Here is a 21,498-nt window from a genome sequence, read left to right as displayed (position 1 = left end):
TCTTATACTATTGTTAAAAGGTAATCACAAAATTCTATGCTATAGGAAGAGTATTCATTTAGAATTAATATAATACTGAACTATTTCCAGGTTTTGTACATTTTTATATATTACATACATCTCTTGTGCCTTTGGGTCCATCTTCTCATCATTCTTCCTAATGAGGTTCCAGAACTTTCTAAGCTTTTGGGTCTTTTTTAGTTCCTGCTCCAGACGAGCCTAGAATTTAGATGTCAGTGGTCAATACAACATTGCAATAACTTCATGAACAGGTTTTCACCCACATGTAAACATTCCATGTTGAAATGCATAAAAAGTCCACTAACATCCCCTGCCACTACCAACGTTTATATAAATGACCAAAGGTATGAAAACTTACTGGCTGCAGACAGGACCACATTGGCAGTGATATGAGCTGCTGGATTTGTTCACGAATTAGGTCAACCTCCTGCAAAGGAATAGGACATCTCAATATATATTCTGGTCTGAAAATTTAAGAGCAGAGATCTTAAAGGAAAACCATTTAAAGTAAACACATCGGGATTATTTAAAGTTCAATTCTTATATAGTAGTAGATCATGTAGAAATCATATTGGCAGTATTTAATCCCTCTAGTTTACTCTACGAGTATAAACTAGCAAAAAATAGCATAAAAGGATAAGATCACCGTTACATTAAAAATGATGAATGCAATTTTTTTTCCCCCAGGTAAAAAAAAAAAAAAAAATGTGCATTTATTATCTTTTAAAAGCAGAAGTCTGGAAAGCATTACACTCATGACCAGCAGATCGTGGGTGTTATGTCAGACTCCTGCACATATTGTCTATAGATTTGTTGCCCATATCTGTGTATGGGCTGTAGGCAGTGCGAATGAACTACAGGCATGCTGATAAGGCGCGCCTGCAGTTCATTTAAACTACAAATACTTCTGCTGTGGTGGGTAACAGTACTTTTAGTTCATTCATTCACAGGAAATGGTGAATGAATGACATGGCTGTGAGGACAGAGCCACGCACAGCTGTGCTACTTTTCAAAAGTGACAGCTGCTGCCTGGAGAGGAAAATTTCCCTTGTTCGGATACAACCTGTTGCAGAAAAGGGATTAGAGAATAGCTCATTGTTACATTTAAACATGTCTAGTTTCTAAAAAGCATTCTCCTCTCTACATTTCAGTGGGGTGACTGAACGGTTATTGCTGTGCAAATTCATAGACAAAATCTAGGCAGATGAGGTGTTTGTTTCAACGTACACAAATATTTGAGCTTTGTAGATCAGATATCAGCATTTCTTCTGCTACTATACTGGCTATGTGGGTTTGAATACCACCAAAGCAATATCTAAAATGTGGTTTATGGGGTGTGCTCCTATGTAGTCCTAGGAATAGCAATATTAATGGAACTAAATCTACCCGGAGATTATACACACACACACACAAAAAAAAAAAAAAAAAAATATACTGTATATAATCGTTAACAAACTAAACATATGTAGCTCAATAGAATGTATAGACAATTACTAGGCTGTTGAAGCAGTGATCCAGAAAAAGGAGGAGAATTGTGCGCTCTTGTAATGTGTAATCACTTTTTGATTCTTCTGCCACTGATGCCTCCATTATACGCTTGAAGAAGAAGGGGAAATGTTCTGGCTTCTTCTTGAAAGTCTGAAAATTGTAGAAAAGGATTGCAGATATTTTAACATCCTTCAAAGTTTTATCTAAAAAAAAAACTGAATCACTACATCTTACGTTTTGACTTTTTATCTTGAAGCTCAAAATCATTTAGAAGGGTCAATCAATCTGTTATGTTTACAAAGCAGGTGCCTATCTGTTAGGACAAAATAGGGCCATAGGGCATCAACTATTTGTAATTTTATAGACAGGCCTTGAAAAATTTGAGAGCTAGGTCTAGTCAAGTCACCTATTAAGGTTGGATTTATTTTATTTATTTGTACTTGGTTGTGTTGCGATTAGCTAGCAAGGTGAGAATTGTCTCCCCTGAAAGATCTTAGAACAGGAAACTACATCCCAGAAAAAGAATAGGCCCCCTAATGCAACTTCTCTTTAGAAATGCCAAGCAGTGATTAAAGTGGATGTAAACCCGATTCGTTTTTTAAATTAAGGCTTGCACCTTGTATAGTATAAAATTTCATTTCATCTGTGCCCAGTCTTGCCACGAAGAGTTTATCCAGCTCTAAAAACGGTCCTTTTATTTTTTTTTCAGTGAGACAAAAACTGACACACAGAGAAATAGGAGTCAGTACTTCCCCCTTGCTGTAAATGACAGGTTATTTACATATCTCATGCACAAGCCTGAGAGAGCAACTTCAGATCCCCCTCCTTTCTTCTCCAGCTCTCCCAGGATTGGCTCCTCCACATCTCAGCATGATTGGGCATGCTGAAGTCGTGTGGTGATCTTTCTGGGTTTTTACTGGATGTTAGTGATCATAGCAGAAGTTCAGTGTAAGAAATACACAGGAGAAAATGCATGTTGACAAGGGGAGTGTAGAGGTGGGCGGGGAGTCTACCGACATCACGACTCCATCCACCCTGCTCTGGAGAACAGACCCGCTCACAGAACCTGCGGTTTTTCGGGTCTCATAACAGACAGAGGAGAGACACTTGACAGGTAAGGATACATGCAGGAGGCATGTATATCCTTATAGATAAGTACCTTCCTGCCGAAAGCTTAATCTGCGGCGGACAGTAAGTCCAACCTATAATGTCAGAGAAATGTCGAGTAGTTGGACCAGGTAGCAGCCTTGCAAATTTGTTGAGGTGTATCACCGGCCCTTTTGGCACAGGAAACTGCCGTTGATCTCATAGAATGAGCAGCAATACCTGAGGAGGGTATTTCTCCCTTAGCTTTGCAGGCCTCTGTGATTGCCAATTTAAGCAATCTGCCTATCGTGCTTTTGGAAGCTTTCTCCCCTTTACGTGAGCCTGAGAATATCACGAAGAGAGCATTTGACTTTATGCATTCTTTGGTGACTGTTAGAAAGTGTAGCAGGCATCTCCTTACATCTAATGTGTGGAAAGCTTCTTCTCCTGGATTGGCAGGAGCTGAGGAGAAAGTGGGCAAGACTATTTCCTGTGAACGGTGAAAGGTTGAATAAAGCTTAGGTAGGAAAGCTGGATCTGTTTGAAGGATAACCCGGTCTGAAAAAACTGTTAGAAAGGGTTCTGTGGCTGCAAGGGTGTAATAGAATTTTATATGAACCAATATATTTTATTATATACATATTAATTTGCATACATTTTATTGATAATATAATTATTATTCATATTATTATATAGTAGTGGTCTTATATGTTATGTTATTAGATAAATATACAGAAAGTCTTAATTTATAAATGTTGAACTTTAGATGACCTCTATGCCTCATGCTGGTATTTTTTATAAGACAGTCAAAAGTTTACTTTGTGAAAGTTCATTAGGATAGTTAATTTTTATAGTTCGCTAATTAAAAAAAAAACAAAAAAAAAAAAAAAATAAAAATAAAAAAAAACACACACAACACGTTGACAGCAGTTGAACTACAGTCTGATAAGATAACATTCCTTAAAAAGGTAATAAACATTGTCAAGAATAAGTGAAAACGTCTTATACTGATGGTTTAAAAAGTAATTACGTGAAATATGGGAAAGTTATGTATATTAATTTAGTTTGACAGGGTCAAAAAAAAGGTCTGCTTGTGTCCTCATTAAAACTGTTAATATACATTGAATAAGAGAACACTGATATGTATGCATATATTAATAATTAGACAATATTGAATAAAGTAGTTAGCTTTGTGTGTGTATATATATATATATATATATATATAGTAAATAATACAGTATTGTTTTGTGAAACCAATATATGAATGCATATAGGATTATATAGTGGAAAAACAGTAAGACATATAAACATGACATTGTCTCTATACAAGTATTTTAATGGGTAAAGCCATAGACAAAAACAATTATAAATCATTTTAATAAACGTGTAGGGAAGAACTACGTTTTGTAAGGATGCTTTCGTAAGGCGAGACTCTGTAAAAACAGACAAATCCCAACTGGGGAAAACTTTAAGGACTACCGGCAAAATCTTGAAATTTAGACTTTGGATAAAGTCATCTTAAAAAAAAAAAAAAAAAAAAAAAAACGGATAGAGTCGCCACCTGGGTTTTCAGGGTGCTGGCTGCCAGCCCCTTCTCCATTCTGTCATGGTGAAATTCTAAGACTGACACTAAACTTTTGACCTGTTTAGACCTGGAAGCCCTTAGCCCTTGTACACACGGTTGGAGAATCCGTCGGAATGTGTCCTATCGGACCGTGTCGTCGGATAATCCGACTGTGTGTGGTATGCATCGGACCGATTCCGTCCGAATATCCGTCGGACCCAAATTTTCTAACATGTTGGAAATATTTCCCGACCAACTGGTTCGATCGGATATACTCCGATCATGTGTATCGAATTTTAAATCGGACCAAGTGCCACGCATGCTCAGATCAAATTCCTACATCAAAGCTATTGGCTACTAGCCTGAGTGTAGTCCCATCGTAACGAAATTACGTCATCACGTTCTGAAAGATCGGATTTCGACAACTTAGTCCGACCGTGTGTATGCAACAGTTTCAGACACAATCCGACTGGCAAAATCCGACTGGCAAAATCTCAGACCGTGTGTACGTGGGCTTAGAGGTGCACCAGGAATTAAACTTTTTCCAAACTTTCAGGTATATGGCCAGTCTTTTCTACTGGAAAGTAGGGTCTTCACTAATTTATCGGACAGTCTCTTGACTTTCAGGTGGTCTTCAGAAACCAAGCAGTTAGATGTAGCCGGTCTGCTTCCGGATGATACACAGACCCTTGCGCTAGCAGGTCCTTTCTGGGTGGCAGATTCCAGGAAGGTTGTGCAGACAGGTTTTGTAGTGTCGTGAACCAGGGCCTTTTTGCCCAGAAGGGAGTGACCAGGGTCAGGTTGGCATTTTCCTCTCTGAATTTCCTTAGAACCAGTGGTATCAGGGGAAAGGGGGGAAGGCGTAGCACAGCTGGTAATGTCCCGGATGGGCGAAAGCATCTATGCCTACTGCCTGGTCTTCTCGGTGGAGTGAGAAGAACCTCTGTACTTATGAGTTCTGTAGGCTGGTGAAGAGATCTATTTGAGGTTGTCCCCAAGCTTCGGAGATCATCAAAAACACTTCTTGGTTCAGACTCCATTCTGTTTCTAACATTCCCCTTCTGCTTAGTAGGCCTGCATGCAGATTCTGGGATCCCCTCAGATGGACTGCCGATAATGAGGCCACATTCTGTTCTGCTCAGGCAAGTAACTGACTGGCCAGTTCTAGGAGTCCTTTGCTCCTGGTTCCTCCCTGTTTTAATACATAAGCTACTGTAGATGTATTGTCTGAGAGAACCTAAACATGTTGTCCCTTTACCACTTGTTGGAAAGCTAGGAGACCGAGAAAAATGGCCTTCAGTTCCCGCCAATTTGAGGACTTTCGGGCTTCCGCATTGGACCAGCCCCCCTGAGAGGTTTGACCATCCAGGTGGGCTTCCCAGCCCCCAGAATTTGCATTTGTTAGACAATTGTCTAAAGGAAAGACCCAGGAAAGACCCTTTGATTTGGTTCCTCCACCATCAGAGCGCCTGTTTTACATTTGAGGTAAGTTTGATCTGTTTTTCTAGCAACTCTTGGTGCGACCATCTTTGTAAGATATTCATCTAGAGGGGGTCTGGAATGTATTCCATTGAATAGCTGGAATCGATGGCGTGAGAAGGCCTAAGACTGCCATGGCTGATCGGACTGAAACAGAGATTGAATCTGTCTCACCGAAGATTGGATCTTCTCCATCTTCTCCTGTGGCAGGAAAACTTTTTGATGCACCGAGTTGATCGTATAGCCCAGGAACTTCACCTCCTGCGTGGGTTTCTAGATTTGATTTTTCTAGACACAAGAGCCACCCCAAGCTCTTGAGGGGAGCCTGAGACACATGGAGATTTGTCAAGACTTGTTCTTTGGAGTCCACAAAAAACAACAGGTCGTCCAGATATTGAATGAGTGAAATCTCCCTTAGCTTCAGGAGGTTCCAGGACTTCCTCCATTATCTTTTTAAGGAGTATGAAAGTCCAAATTGGAGATGCCAGACTAAAGTTCCCAGGTCGAGGGCTGGGTGGGGGAAATTTTTGGGAAGCCTGAGTTATTAGGATGTGCAAATATGCGTCCCTTAGATCTAGGGATGCCACGAGTCTGGAGTCAGCAATTTAGTGATTCAATGGATCGTGTCCATCCTGAAGGGCCATAACGTTAAATCTGCTGGGGGGGGGGGCTCTAAAAACTCCAGACTGTATCCCTGGGAGATGATGTATTTCACAAACAGGCTTGAAGTTGTTTTGTTCCACTGTAGGTGAAAGGCAGACAAATCTTGCCCCTACTAGGGATAAGACTGTCATTTGTTTTTAGGTGCTGGTCTGGGGGAGCCCTGAAGAGAACTCCTCCTCTTCCCTTACCCCCTTTGGGAGACCCAGTGGTTCTTGTGGTCTTGATCCCTACTTTTGTGGGGCTGTTGAATAGCACAAAAATTATTTTTGATCGGTTGTTTCTTCTTGGAAAGGAAAGCCCTTTGTCAGCCGTCCTGTCCAGGACTGTTTCAAAGTCTGGATCAAAAAGAAGATCACCCGAAAAAGGTAGGCCACATAGCTCAATCTTGGAAGCTGTGTCACCAGACCAAGTTTTAAACCAGACAGCAGGTCTGGCTGAATTCACCAGCGCTGACCACCATGCTGACATCTTAACCGATTTGGCAGATGCATCAGCCATGTACTTTACTGCCATCAGTAACAAAGGAAAGGACTCCAAAAAGATCTTTCTGCGACGTACCTGCCTCTACGTGGCTTTTCAGCTTCTCTACCCAACATTCTATGTTCCTTGCGACAACCGTGGAAGCCATAGCGGGTTTGAGGCTGGCCCTTGCTTTTTTCAGGAGCTCTTTTATCCATCACATTCTTCATCATCCCCCATGTCCTCGAATGCTAGGTCTGTGCGACGGGAAACCTGCAAGAATGCGGCATCTACCCGTGGTTTCTTATTCCATACCTCCAACTCCTTGTTTTCAAAGGGAAACCTTCTCCAAAAGGGTCTTGGAAAAGAATGGGCCTCTCTCTCCGGGTCCTTCCATTCTTTTACTATACCCGAGAGGATTCTATGGACTGGGAACATTTAATGTTATCTAGTCCTTGGTACATTTTACAGTGGACAGCTGCACCTTTTCCTCCTGGATTTTGAGGGTAGTGTAGATTGCTCTCAGAAGGTCGTCCACTTCCTCCAAAGATAGCTTGTACCTAGAGGTTCAGCTATAGTCTTCCTCCTCCTTCTCATCTGAACCCCTGAGGGAGGGAAGAGTACTTGCCCCCTCATCCCCTGAATCCAGGACCTCTACTGGCCTAGATGTGGATGCCCTCGGGCTGGATGGTGGCTGCAGGGACTCAACCTGGCCTGCCGCGGCTCTTTACCAGCATGGATTTGACTGAATTCAATGAGCTCATAAGCTCTCGAACTGAAGAGAGCAAGTCCTTGTGTTGTTGGGACGTTTCCTCTCTAACCAAGATACAAGACCTGCACATTGTCTTCTGCCATGAATCTCTGAGGGGGTTCTTGCAGGAAGGGCATTTTCTCTGACTTGGTGGGTTTGAATGCTTGGATTTTCCTAAAGCTTTTTCCTGCAATGAGAAAAAAAATTCACCTAAGGGCCCCTAACACAATTTTTCCAACCCTCAATGCACAGGTAGACCACCACCAGACAGAAGGAAAACCGTGTCCTGATCACTGCAATCCCTCAGCAAGTCCAAACTTGGCTCCCTGCAGGGAGGATCCCAATCAAACAACCACAACATAAGCCCATATGGACAAGAATAATAGGTACAATTGTACCCCTCTTACATGGGCCTGAGCGGTGCATGGGACACCTGCTTCCACCGTAGCAGTCGGTCTCTCCTCCATCTTAGCAGAGAATGCAGTGGGGTACTGAAAAAACCCATCTGGTGTAATTACCCGGGTCCCGGCGTCATCAATGAGGGCCGGAAGCCCCAGTGGACATACCCACCCCCTGGTCTCTGCATTTAAGGTGATTCGAACACCACTTGCGCCATGGCCCCCACCCCCCCAGGAAGCCGCGTCACGGGACATGTCACCCACTGGCCAGGACCCAGAACCAACATGCAGGACACGCTGTTTACCAGCAGCGATACCTGCACGGCCACCAGGGCCATGCCAACGGACCCCCGACACCTCCTTGCATCCCGAGCTGGAGAGACTGAGGACTCTGCAACACCCCCTGCCCATACTTGGGGGGGGGTTTGAGATGGTCACTTTACACAAAAGGTAAGGCTTCTCCTACTTTGGATAGAGCGCCGCTCCCTGGTTCCTGCATGCACTTCCATCATGGCGGAGGAAACACAATAACTGAAGCCATAGTGGAAGAGGAGGGATTTAAAGGCTGCATATGGTTCATGGAAAATATGTGGAGCTGCGCTCTCCAAGGTTGTCCTGAAAGGCGATTTGAGAAAAATGATCCGTCTATAATTTTAATGTTAGGTTTATTTTAAGAGTGAGAGACAGAATAACAAATATCCAGAAAAACGCATTTCAAAAAAGTTTAATTCATTTTAATGAGTGAAAGAAGTATTTGATCCCCTATCAATCGGCAAGATTTCTGGCTCCCAAATGTCTTCTATAGAGGTAGCGAGCTGAGATTAGGAGCATACCTGTCCAGAGAAGCAACCAGATTCCAATCTCTCCACCATGGCCAAGACCAAAGAGCTGTCCAAGGATGTCAGAGACAAGATTGTAGACCTACACAAGGCTGGAATGAGCTACAAGACCATTGCAAAGCAGCTTTGTGGATGTCATGTTTAGGGTCGAATGCACCTACAAGCGAATGCTCAGAATGCAGACTTGCTGCGTTCTGAGCACTCGTCTTTGAGCACATAACGTCCTGAAGGTTAGTACCACTCAATCCATTAAGCCACAGCAGCTTTCAGCTTGTCATAGCATTTGATGCTTGAACAGTAAACGCAAATATAATCCAGGTCCCTCACTACTGTGACCTGGGAGATTTTGGAAGGGAGTATTTTTTATTTAGATTGGTAATCTATTGATGCAAGTTAGATAATGGATAGAGATAAAACAGCTCTGCCTAAGCCATCATGATCAGATGAAGTGATGTGACTTCACTGATGCAGCGCTGTGTAGAAAGTTTGCAAACCCAGGAGCTGAATCGATCACCGACAGCTGGCAGTTCCAGCGCTAATGCCAATGGGGGACACAAAAAACCACTGCAACCAGGTGCCATTTCAAAAGGGGAGTTAGAGCAGATCCCAGAGAAGAAAAGCTGATTAATCTATAAAACAACATAAATCATCAATAATACTAGCTGTCTTACAAGAGAAATCATATTCGTAAGAAAAGATACTCAAGCTACTGATAGCAAATATCAGTACTGTACTGTACTGATAGCAAATATACATTATTCCAATGGCCAATTATTCTTATGGCCATTCATCTTTCAAACTGCATTGCCTACTCTGGTGTTAATGCTCCTCAAATGGCTGACAATAAAAGTCCTGAAAGTTGAAATATGAAAGTCCTACCTCCCAAGCAGGAACGTTTTCACGGAACTTTTCATTTACCATACAGCAAATAGACATCACGTAGGCTTTACTAGACACTTCAGCAGAGTAATTCACCCACAAGTAGTTCTCAAGGTACTGGCTATATCAAATAAGACAAAAAATGCATTCAATATGGCTTACAACATAAAAGGTGGGCTCGGGTGTGTTAAAAAAATCCCACCTGCCCGATCCCGCCAGGAAGCCAACATTGCACAGAGCTAATCACAGTCAGCGAGACATTCCCTGATCTGTGTAGCTGCGGATCAGGAAATGTCTCACTGCCTGCGATTAGCGCTGTGCAATGTGGGCTTCCTGGCAGGATCGGGCATGTGGGATTTCGATCATGCCCGAGCTTATCTCTAATCCAGACACAGTTTGATGCAAGCCCCATCATCACAGTGGGCCAAAATTTTACAGAGGCACAAAAAATGCTCAAATAACTAGAATACAGTGTTTCAGCTGCTGGGTGCTACATGGCACATCTTGGATAACTTTTTACATGTTAGTCAGGTGTAAATGCATAACTCCTTAATCTTGAAAAACCTGACACATTCCTAAAGAGAACCTTTCCTTAGGGAAACATGGAGGCTACCATTGTCAACTTCTCTTCTCTGAAGCCCCATACACACTATCAGATTTTCTGCTGATTTTTTCCTTCAGATTTACCAAAACCATATAATATGAGGTCAAACCTTAAAGTCATAATGTGTATAATCAGGCAGGCCCTTGCACTACATGGTTTTGGTAAATCTGAAGACAAAAAATCAGCAGAAAATCTGATAGTGTGTAAACTATTTGTGGGAAAAAAAAAAAATAAAAAAAAAAAAAAAAAAAAAAGCATGACAGGTACAGCGTCGCATGACCACGCAATTGTCAGTTAAAGAGACGCAGTGCCAAAATGTAAAAAGTGCTGGTCAGGAAGGGGGGAAATATTCCGGGCTGGATCGGTTAAAAATTACACTATAATGATAGTTCTAGTACAAAGCATTGTAAAGTTATTTACAAATAAAACAGTTTTTTTTATTTTCCAATGTAATGCTTTTTTTAAATGTGAAAAGTATAAATATGTTTTAAAGTGTAGACATTAAACAAAGCAAATATTTTAATAAAACAGAAAGGGGGGAAAAAAAAAACACAGCAGGAAGATAATAATTGAGAGGAGAAAGAGGAATAATGTGTTAATTAGGGCTGGTTAGTTTAAAGTAAGGGTTAAAAAAAGAGGAACATTTTATTCAAAAAAAATAAAAATTACTCAGTTCTCAACCTTTATGGAGAAGAGCCAGTGACTGTGCTCTGCCCCTCCAGTGCTAACGTTAGCTCCAGGCTGTGCAGGGTGCGGGAGCAACTGGCTCAGGCTCTCAGAGCTTAGAGGCTGGGCCAGCTGCCGGTCAGGCATCTGTATAGATATTAAATCTGGGAACTCTCCAGAGTCTGGACAGGCTGATTTTGGGTTCACAGGTGTGCAGAACAAAAAACCACTCCTGTGATCCCCAGGAGAAGTACAGCCAAAAGAGCTTTAACTAACATCGCAAGATCGAAGTTCATCCTTTTGATCAGCAGATGAATGAACAGAATAGTACAATGATACAAAAGTAACAATGTTACATTGTTTCTGTATTATCTGAGCAAGTTTTATTGTCGTTTCCTGCGGGAAGGTCCTGGCAAACAAGCAGAGACAGAAAATGAGCGTTCTACATACACCGTGTCAGAGCTGCACGATTCTGGCTAAAATGAGAATCACAATTTTTTTGTTTTGCTTAGAAGATAGATTGCGATTCTCACAGCATAACATCAGCTTTCACATTAAAACAAAACAAAAAAAATTGGGCTAACTTTACTTTTTATTTTTTTATTCATTGAAGTGTATTTTTTCCCAAAAAATTGCATTTGAAAGACTGCTGGGCAAATACAGTGTGATAAAATATTGTAGCAATTGGCATTTTATTCCCTAGGGCAGTGATGGCGAACCTTGGCACCCCAGATGTTTTGGAACTACATTTCCCATGATGCTCAGCTACACTGCAGAGTGCATGAGCATCATGGGAAATGTAGTTCCAAAACATCTGGGGTGCCAAGGTTTGCCATCACTGCCCTAGGGTCTCTGCTAAAATATGTAATGTTTGGGGGTTCCAAGTAATTTTCCAGCAAAAAATATTGATTTTAACTTAAGAAACAAGTGTCAGAAAAAGATTTAGACTTTAAGTGGTTAAACTTCCTGCATTTACGCAAAACTTGGCAGACTGTCTGGATTTATCCTTTACGCACAGTTTATACCTTTGATCTAAGAAGGAAGAGTTAGTTACAATGTTTTTTGTTAAAAACTAGGCAGCTGAGTGAGCAGATAAGTCTCTCCACTTGTTATATGAAAGAATCAGCAAATAGAGATCGTCAGGGAAGTTGAATCGAGATCACAATTTAACGATTAATTTTTCAGCTTTTCTCTGTGTACAATGGTCATTTTTTTTTCTTGTTAGGTGTGTGTGTAGCACGCCCAAAGTCTGCAACAAATCAAAGAGCAACTATAGGCACTTTTATTTTTAGCTTTGGATTATAGAGAGGGATTAGAACACATCACAGTTTTAAAGTGGTTGTAAACCCATTACAAACACTTTAACCTACAGGTAAGCCTAGATTAAGGCTTATCTGTAGGTGCAAGAAATATCTCACAAACCTAAAAGCTTTAGGAGATATTTGCAGAAATAGCAGCACCGATGTCTATGGGGCATGCCCCATAGACATCGGGCACAGGCGCACCGAGCGTGCTGTTTCTAATGGCGATTATGCCGTTAGTGGCGGCACCAGCGTGCATGCGCTGTGACTGGCTGGAGCCGCGATAACCGAAAGTCACTCCGGGATAGATGGCGGCATTGGAGGAGGTGAATGAGGGCCGATGTGGGGGCTTCGATCTCAGGTAAGTAATTCATAATGAGCTAGTATGCCTTTGTCTTGCAGGGTGTATTTTTTTTTTCCCCAGAGGCTTTACGTCCTCTTTAATGCTGACTGTGCCCCTGTTAGGGAGACTCGCTCTCTCTATTTGTTCTCTTTACGATGATCAATAAAAGTGAAAGAAAATTTTGGATTGACCCAGAACAAGAATAGAGAGAAAAATCTTCCAATGGGGACATTAGTTATGGTGACGACTCAAATTTCTCTCACTTTGAAAGAATTTCCTCACTTCTTGCTGGCAATGGCACAGAAAGTGAAAGGAAATCTCCTTAATGGGACACAGATGGCAAAAAACTGACAGGGGTTATAACCCTCCCTTGCTCTGTCCAAAATAGAAAAAAAAAAGTTTTGCCTTTTGTTCTACCTTGATAAATACACATGAAACGATGCCCAGAGCACTATGGATTTTCTAAAAAGAGAATAACAAAAGTAATGTACTTTTAAACTCCCGAAGGTATTGAAAGGGATGTGTAATCACTGTGATTGAACCATAAAAAGAAAATGCAAAGCAAGGAAGGGTCACATCTCTTCACTGACAGTCCATTAGCCTGGCTATGGACTTCACAAGGCCTAGTCAATAAACTCACCTGAACTCCAACAGCATTATCTTCCTTATTGCAAACCTGTAAAGATAAAGACAGTTGTTCACTTGCAAAAAAACTAAACAAAAAAAAAAAAAAAAAAAAAGGAAAATAAGATAAAACCAGCGAAAAATGTTAATGTTTGCTAAAAACACAAAAATTTTAAATATATTCAGTTTGCTTTATACAATGACAAAAAAAAAAAAAAAAAACACACTTACTTTGACTTTACAATTTCTTTGGAGTAAATATCTTCTATCACCTAGGAAATATTCAGAAAATATTATTAAAAATCATTATATAGTAGAATATGATTAAAGCGGTTGTATACCCGCTGACACTTTTTTTTTTTTATACCCTTGTAAGGCAAAAAGGCATAATGAGCTAGTATGCACCGTAAGTATGAAATACTTACCCTAGAACGAGGCGCCAGCATCTCACCCGATCCACGCCAAGGGAGCTGACATGTTCCCTCGGCGTAACTTCTGGGTATTGCGGCTCCGGCTGTGAGAGTGTCCGGAGTCGCAATGTCGTCACTCCCGCGCATGCACGCGGGAGACTTCTTTCCTGCAAGGTCCTTCCGCATCTGCCGGGCTTTCAGCCAAGAATCCCCTGTGTGCATGTGCCTCATTGCGAGGGGAATTTTTTTTTTTTTTTTTTTACCTACAGGTAATCCTTATTATAGGCTTACCTGTAGGTAAAAGTTACAAATTTGACTATACAACCACTTTAAGTATCATAATAAAACGAAATCACTGTTCATTTCATTGTCGGACAAGCATGCTTGAAGAACAGAGCTGTCAGTTTTTTTTCCTTTTTCCTGGTACTAGTGTGTACCAGGCTTAAGAGTTTACAAGAGAATAACAGCATACAGAGATGTAGGGCTGCATTATTGTAGCAACTTAAAGAGAAATTGTCTTTTTAAAAATAAGTCAAAAGTCAGCAGCTACAAATACAGTAGATATTGACTTTTAAAAATGAGGTACTTACCAGTGCCTGGAGTCTTTTGCTGTCTTCCCGCAGCCAGTTCTTCTTACCGCTGTCATTTTGTATATGGAAGCCGACTGTGACTTCCTGAGGAATCACAGCCAGCTTCCCACTGTGCATGTATGAGATCACACCGCGCTGTGGAATTGGTCCTTTGCGCGGCCCAGGAGGTTGTGCTGGGTTCTCACTCCTGGGCGAGAACTGAGAAATAGGAGCAGGTACCTGCCCAAAAAGGTACTTGCTCCCTGTGTTAAAAAGTAAAAAAATAAATAAAATACAAAAATAAGATAAATAAAAAAAAAATAAAAAAAAGTGTTAGGGATGGGGAGGGGGAGGGGGTACTTTTGAGTGAAGGTCCACTTTAAGAGTGGATGTTCAGATTCTAACAAATGACCTTTCCTCACTGGTTCTCTTTAAACCAGCAACATGTAAAAATAAAATTAATAAATGACAAAAGCAAAATGAGTGTATTTGAAATCTTCTTATTCTTCACTTTTAACACCCAAATGGTTTTCTGGGTGCCAGGGGAGCTTCTCCATCTTAACACAAAGGAATAAGACAGCCATCACATATCCCCTCTGACTCCTACCTCCCTACCTTTCTTACCTTACATCAGGGGTGCCCAACCTTTTGAAGAGCGAGGGCCACTTTATTAACAGTCTTCCATTCAGGTATTGTCTGCTGTTGCGGACCCCGGCAGAGTGCATTTGGTATCACTCCGCCTGTGGCAAAAGACTGCACTATACAGGAAGCATCAGCTTATACAGCTCTGCTCCACAGCAGCTTCCATTTTTGGCTTCATTAACACAGATGCTCTGGGATGGCAGGTCTGCAACCCATGATCCGTGCTTGCCAATCTGCCATCCCAAAGAAGGAGGTCGCGGGCCACATCAGAGGGCTCCGCGGGCCACTGGTTGGGCACCCCTGCCTTACATAGTTTGTTCGTAGAACTATGTCCCTCACTATTCAGTCATTCCCAGAAAGCAATGTATTCTAGTAACGAATACAAATATTCCTCTGATTGGCCTCGGCTCGCACTCGGAACACAGTGATGTACACTGTACAGTGGTGTGAAAAAGTGTTTGCCCCCTTCCTCATTTCCTGTTCCTTTGCATGTGTGTCACACTTAAGTGTTTCGGAACATCAAACCAATTAAAACAATAGTCAAGGACAACACAAGTAAACACAAAATGCAATTTGTAAATTAAGGTGTTTATTATTAAAGGTGAAAAAAAATCCAAACCATCATGGCCCTGTGTGAAAAAGTGATTGCCCCCCTTGTTAAAACATACTATAACTGTGGTTGTCCACACCTGAGTTCAATTTCTATAGCCACACCCAGGCCTGATTATTGCCACACCTGTTCACAATCAAGGCATCACTTAAATAGGAGCTGCTTGACACAGTAAGGTCCACCAGAAGATCCTTAAAAGCTACACATCATGCCGAGACCCAAAGAAATTCAGGAACAATTGAGAAAGAAAGTAATTGAGATCTATCAGTCTGGAAAGGGTTATAAAGCCATTTCCAAAGCTTTGGGAATCCAGCGAACCACAGTGAGAGCCATTATCCACAAATGGCGAAGACATGGAACAGTGGTGAACCTTCCCAGGAGTGGCCGGCCGCCCAAAATTACCCCAAGAGCGCAGCGACGACTCATCCAAGAGGTCACAAAAGACCCCACAACAATGTCCAAGGAACTGCAGGCCTCACTTGCCTCAGTTAAGGTCAGCGTTCATGCCTCCACCATCAGGAAAAGACTGGGCAAAAATGGCCTGCATGGCAGAGTTCCAAGGAGAAAACCACTGCTGAGCAAAAAGAACATCAAAGCTCGTCTCAATTTCTCCACAACACATCTTGATGATCCCCAAGACTTTTGGGACAACATTCTGTGGACCGATGAGACAAAAGTGGAACTCTTTGGAAGGTGTGTGTCCAAGTATATCTGGCGTAGAAGGAACACTGCATTTCATAAAAAGAACATTATACCAACAGTAAAATATGGTGGTGGTAGTGTGATGGTCTGGGGCTGTTTTGCTGCTTCAGGACCTGGAAGACTTGCCGTGATAAAAGGAACTATGAATTCTGCTGTCTACCAAGAGATCCTGAAGGAGAATGTCCGACCATCTGTTCGTGTACTCAAGCTGAAACGAACTTGGGTTCTGCAGCAGGACAATGATCCTAAACACACCAGCAAGTCCACCACCGAATGGCTGAAGAAAAACAAAATGAAGACTTTGGAGTGGCCTAGCCAAAGTCCTGACCTGAATCCTATTGAGATGTTGTGGTATGACCTTAAAAAGGCCGTTCATGCTCGAAAACCCTCTAATGTAACTGAATTAGGACAATTCTGCAAAGATGAGTGGGCCAAAATTCCTCCAGGACGCTGTAAAAGCCTCATTGCACGTTATCGCAAACGCTTGGTTGCAGTTGTTGCTGCTAAGGGTGGCCCAACCAGTTATTAGGTTTAGGGGGCAATCACTTTTTCACACAGGGCCATGATAGTTTGTATTTTTTTCACCTTTAATAATAAACACCTTCATTTACAAATTGCATTTTGTGTTTACTTGTGTTGTCCTTGACTATTGTTTAAATTGGTTTGATGTTCCGAAACACTTAAGTGTGACAAACATGCAAAGGAACAGGAAATGAGGAAGGGGGCAAACACTTTTTCACACCACTGTATATAGCCTCAGTTACATACAGTTTATACAGCACATTCAGTGGCCTTGGATGTTAATGAGAGACATAGTTTGTTATAGCGAGTGATACAAAAACTGGACACACGTGGATCAAAATTCAGTCGGTCCAGAAGGGACCAGCCAGATTTTGATCCATGTATGGGGACAGTAGTTGTACAGAAGTCAATCTACCTGTTGGATAAATGCCACTTGATCAGCTCTCCCAGCTATAGGCAGCAGCAATCAGTGTATTCTGAAGGCAGGGAAGTCTCCCTGCTGTCAGAATACAAAGCTCAGTTTAAGACATTCCCTCATCCCCCTCGAGCGTGTGGATCAGGGAATTGGGTCATTTTTTTTTCTGTTTAAAGATAAAAATGACTCATTTATGGACTGCCATACACATGAGATTATTCTCCCAATCTGGCCATAAACAGGTGATCAGGAGACAAATCCAACCAGCACTAAATTGTTAATAATGAAAAACTTAAGATTTCAAAAATATGTGCAATTTCTACAAAACAATACAAACAACTGAGAAATGTAGATTTACCTTTGAATCAAATGGCAGTTTTTTCTTTGAATGTGGAGCCCAATATGATTTTGCCAACTGAAAAAAAATAAAATAAAAGGATTACATACACATTATAATCAGCATTTGCACTTATATTTTATTCCATTCACATGCAGTATGCTTCAATGCAATTGTCTGATTGCACAGAACTACACATATCTGACCAGACAACAATGGAAAGAAGAGGTGACAGGAAATGTTTGACTTTTCTTTTTGTTTTATTTTTACCACTTGAGTACCATCCTGTAATACCTCTTTATTATCAGGCCATAGTTAAGTTTTTAGCACTGCAATATTTGGACTGACAGTTACAGTCATGCAGCACCATACAAAAAATTATTTCTTTATACATATAGAGCTTAATTTGGTGAGATTAACTACTGTTTTTTTCACTATAGAAAACAAAACATAAAAAAAAAAAAACCTGATACATTTAATTTCTGAAGGTCCTAAAATGACACAAAATGGGTTAGATTCAAACATAGTGTGTGTATACACCGCAGCAGCGAGAGCGCAGGCCTCAGGACTATGTCATTCACAGAAGAGCTTGAAGGAATTCGTGTTCAGGAGTTAGCGCCCTCTTATGGTGCTTAGTGGTGGCGAGTACCTCTTTAAAATGTTGGTGAACAGTAGTGAGTGTGCCATAATGTTGGTAGTCAGTGCCATTTCATTCATAACATTGGTGATCAGTGTGTTTTAACGTCCACATGCCTTCAGTGTGCCCCTTTGCTATGCTTAGTGGTGATCAGTGTGCCTCCATTTTGTTTTGTTTTTTTTTGTCACTGGCAGCAGTTTTCCTATGAAGGACCATACAGGAAAAGCTTCCACTGCAGAAAAATGAAGAGGATCAGTGGCAGAGGAGGAAGGGGGCAGGCTCTCAGATGCAAGCACAAGCTGCGTTTACATTTTTAAATGACTGTGATTGGCCATTACAATGATCTCAAGGCACATAGCCACTCTGATTGGCTCTGTGCCTTTTGCCTGTGATGCAAGCGAACAACTTCATCACAGACATTTAACAAACTCAGTGGCAGCCCATGCCTTATTTCTGCAGTTCCATTTATAAATGGCACTCCACAAATAGACATCCACCTCCCCATTCTTTTTTCACTTTATGGTGGTAGAGAAGTGGAAAGAAAAAAATCTCTTGGCTATGAGTTCTAAAATGGTAGGTGCTTGGCTGTCTATGGCTTCAATAGGTTGCTGATCTGGAACAAGCATTCATCGGCACACTCATATCTTGTAGCCTGCCCACATGATCCAGGCAAGGAACTCAAGGTATAGAGGTCAGAGAATCAGAAAGACAGCCAAAAAACTAGCATTTCCAGAAAGAGAAGTCAGTAATGACATACTACATATTTCTGTCTGTCTGCACAGGATTCTTTTAGCCCCCGTTCACACCTATGCGAATTAGATGCGGCTTACACCGCATCCAATTCGCAGGACATTTTGAAATACATTCAAATGAATGTACCTTGTTCATACAGGTGCGTTGCATTCACACGTGTGCGTTTTCTGGGCATTGCGTTGCAAATTACAAGCACATTATCCTCTATGTGAACGCATCTAATTCGCAGATTCATTGTGTTCTGAACAAGAAATCTCTCCTTTTCACTACACCTCCCCCTCCTCTCCCTGCTCAGCTGATGCGCAGACTGAACGGAGCAGCACCGCTGAACAGCTGCTTTTTTCACAGAGAAAATGTAGCTGGAATTCACACCGCACTGGTGTGGACCCGGGCTTAAAGCGGTAGTAAACCCGCTGACACTTTTTTTTTTATACCCCTGTAAGGCAAAAAGCATAATGAGCTAGTATGCACCGCATACTAGCTCATTATGAAATACTTACCTTAGAACGAGGCACCTGTATCTCACCCGATCCACGCCGAGAGAGCTGACATGTTCCCTCAGCATGTCTTCCAGGTATCGCGGCCACTGCGCTGTGAGTTGCCGGAGCAGCGATGTCGTAACTCCCGCGCACGCTTCTTTCTGGCACGGTCCGGCGTCTGCCGGGCTTTCAGCCGAGAATCCACTATACACATGCGCCGCTGCAGTCAGCGGCTTATTGCGAGGGGAATATCTCCTAAACCATACCAAACCATTTTTTTTACCTACAGGTAATCCTTATTATAGGCTTACCTGTAAGTAAAAGTTACAAATTTGACTATACAACCACTTTAAGTTGATTAAATAGAAAGAATACTGATCAAATACACGGTGTGACCTGAAATAATGTAGACTGAATATAAAATGATGTATGGAAAGCATTTCATTATAAGCCATCACTCTATCATACCCCCATGTGACTGGGGAGATCTCTCAGATTGTCTCTCCTTGTTCCCATGGAAGCTCTGTGGCTCTGAGCACTGTGCTGCTACTGCAGCCCCCCTCTCTTGCTGAGCCAAGACATACAATAAAGGCAGGGACTACACACACTGAATAGCAGAATCTTGGATGATAACAGCCCAGATCTGGATTCATTACTGTTGATATACAGCCAAAATTATTTATTCTGTGGCTACCTCTGACTGAGGGATTCCTATATTTTCTGATATGAACAATCTATGGTTATATCCGGTCTTCTATGAGTATTCACTTTGATACGGCATCCCCTGTTTGAAAGCATCATACCTAGACACTCGTGATCATTGATTCACAGGTAATTTTTTTTATTTTCTTCTGTTGTATATTATGTATTTGATTTGAGTTATGATTTTTTTTTTTATTATTATTGGTTTTTAGGTGTTTGCCTGGTGATTCGCTCTGACCTCATTGTGCCACCTTGCTTTTTCCCTTTCTTGGAAATTACTTTTTCGATCACCGATTGATTAATATGGGATTCCTTTTGCAAGGTAACAATCAGCTTATCCCTGCCATGGTTCTCCTTTGTATACATGTGCCGAAGTCCTCTGTCTCAACATAAACAATGTGTTTATTGTAATCTGTGTGTTTTTATCCTTAGATAGTGAGACCCCTTTCTCTTGTTTGCAACTACTGAACCCCAAATGTGTCCTGAAGAAGTGTACAAAATGCATAGACGCATTAGGGCTCATATCATATATCGATTGTTTTTTGTATATATGATTTTTACCGATGTTTCTTTCATGTCCATGTTATTTGTTAGAATATATATATTTCAATAAATGCTAATATTTTTGTATATTTCTACTGTTTGTTGTGCCTTTAATGTCCGACCACAGGTTTTCCTTTTTTGGGATTTTTTCTTTATGACTGCTGATTCCAATGAGGCCATTCGCATCTTTGTACTGCATAAAAATAAAGCATGTCCGATAATTTATGCATTTACCCGTGTTTTTTTTCTGACCCACTGAAGTCTATAGAAGCACATACAAATGCATAAAAACGCACTAAAATCACATATTAAACAGGAACTTCAATTTAGTTAAGAAAAAACATCCCCCTCTCTGTGATCTGTACATTGCAAGGATTTTACCAAAACTTTGTTGTAGATTCCGGCTTTGTTATTTTGAAGAAATAACTGTTTGTGATTCCATGTACAAAATGAATGGGAGTGACTTTATAATTAGCAATCAGCTCAATGGGACACAGATGGAAAACAAAACTGACACGAGTTATAACCCTTCCTTGCTCTATCCCAAAAAAAAAAAAAAAAGGAAGAAGAAGAAGAAGAAGAAGAAGAAGAAGAAGAAGAAGAAGAAGAAGAAGAAGAAGAAGAAGAATAAGAAGAAGAATAAGAAGAAGAATAAGAAGAAGAATAAGAATAAGAATAAGAATAAGAATAAGAATAAGAATAAGAATAAGAATAAGAATAAGAATAAGAATAAGAATAAGAATAAGAATAAGAATAAGAATAAGAATAAGAATAAGAATAAGAATAAGAATAAGAATAAGAATAAGAATAAGAATAAGAATAAGAATAAGAATAAGAATAAGAATAAGAATAAGAATAAGAATAAAATAAGAATAAGAATAAGAATAAGAATAAGAATAAGAATAAGAATAAGAATAAGAATAAGAATAAGAATAAGAATAAGAATAAGAATAAGAAGAAGAATAAGAATAAGAATAAGAATAAGAATAAGAATAAGAATAAAGAAAGAAAA

The 21,498-nt window shown here is 40.9% G+C and overlaps 1 protein-coding gene across 1 annotated transcript in view; it reads right to left on the bottom strand.

Moving 5' to 3' along the window:
* The window catches only part of AQR (aquarius intron-binding spliceosomal factor), a 198,646-nt gene that overhangs the window by 173,877 nt on the left and 3,271 nt on the right, over nucleotides 1-21,498 (bottom strand). Inside the window, exons 2-8 of the mRNA XM_077464777.1 lie at nucleotides 17,394-17,450; nucleotides 13,397-13,437; nucleotides 13,182-13,217; nucleotides 9,628-9,748; nucleotides 1,516-1,659; nucleotides 380-448; nucleotides 119-219 (exon numbers count right to left, since the gene is read on the bottom strand). Of these exons, the coding sequence (XP_077320903.1) occupies nucleotides 119-219; nucleotides 380-448; nucleotides 1,516-1,659; nucleotides 9,628-9,748; nucleotides 13,182-13,217; nucleotides 13,397-13,437; nucleotides 17,394-17,450 (569 nt within the window). The remainder of the gene's footprint in view (nucleotides 1-118; nucleotides 220-379; nucleotides 449-1,515; nucleotides 1,660-9,627; nucleotides 9,749-13,181; nucleotides 13,218-13,396; nucleotides 13,438-17,393; nucleotides 17,451-21,498) is intronic.

Source organism: Lithobates pipiens, unplaced genomic scaffold (genome assembly GCF_037356315.1).
Source record: "Lithobates pipiens isolate NorthernLeopardFrog02 unplaced genomic scaffold, aLitPip1_a1.2 Scaffold_30, whole genome shotgun sequence".
Taxonomy (NCBI): domain Eukaryota; kingdom Metazoa; phylum Chordata; class Amphibia; order Anura; family Ranidae; genus Lithobates; species Lithobates pipiens.
This window is presented reverse-complemented; position numbering and strand designations above follow the sequence as displayed.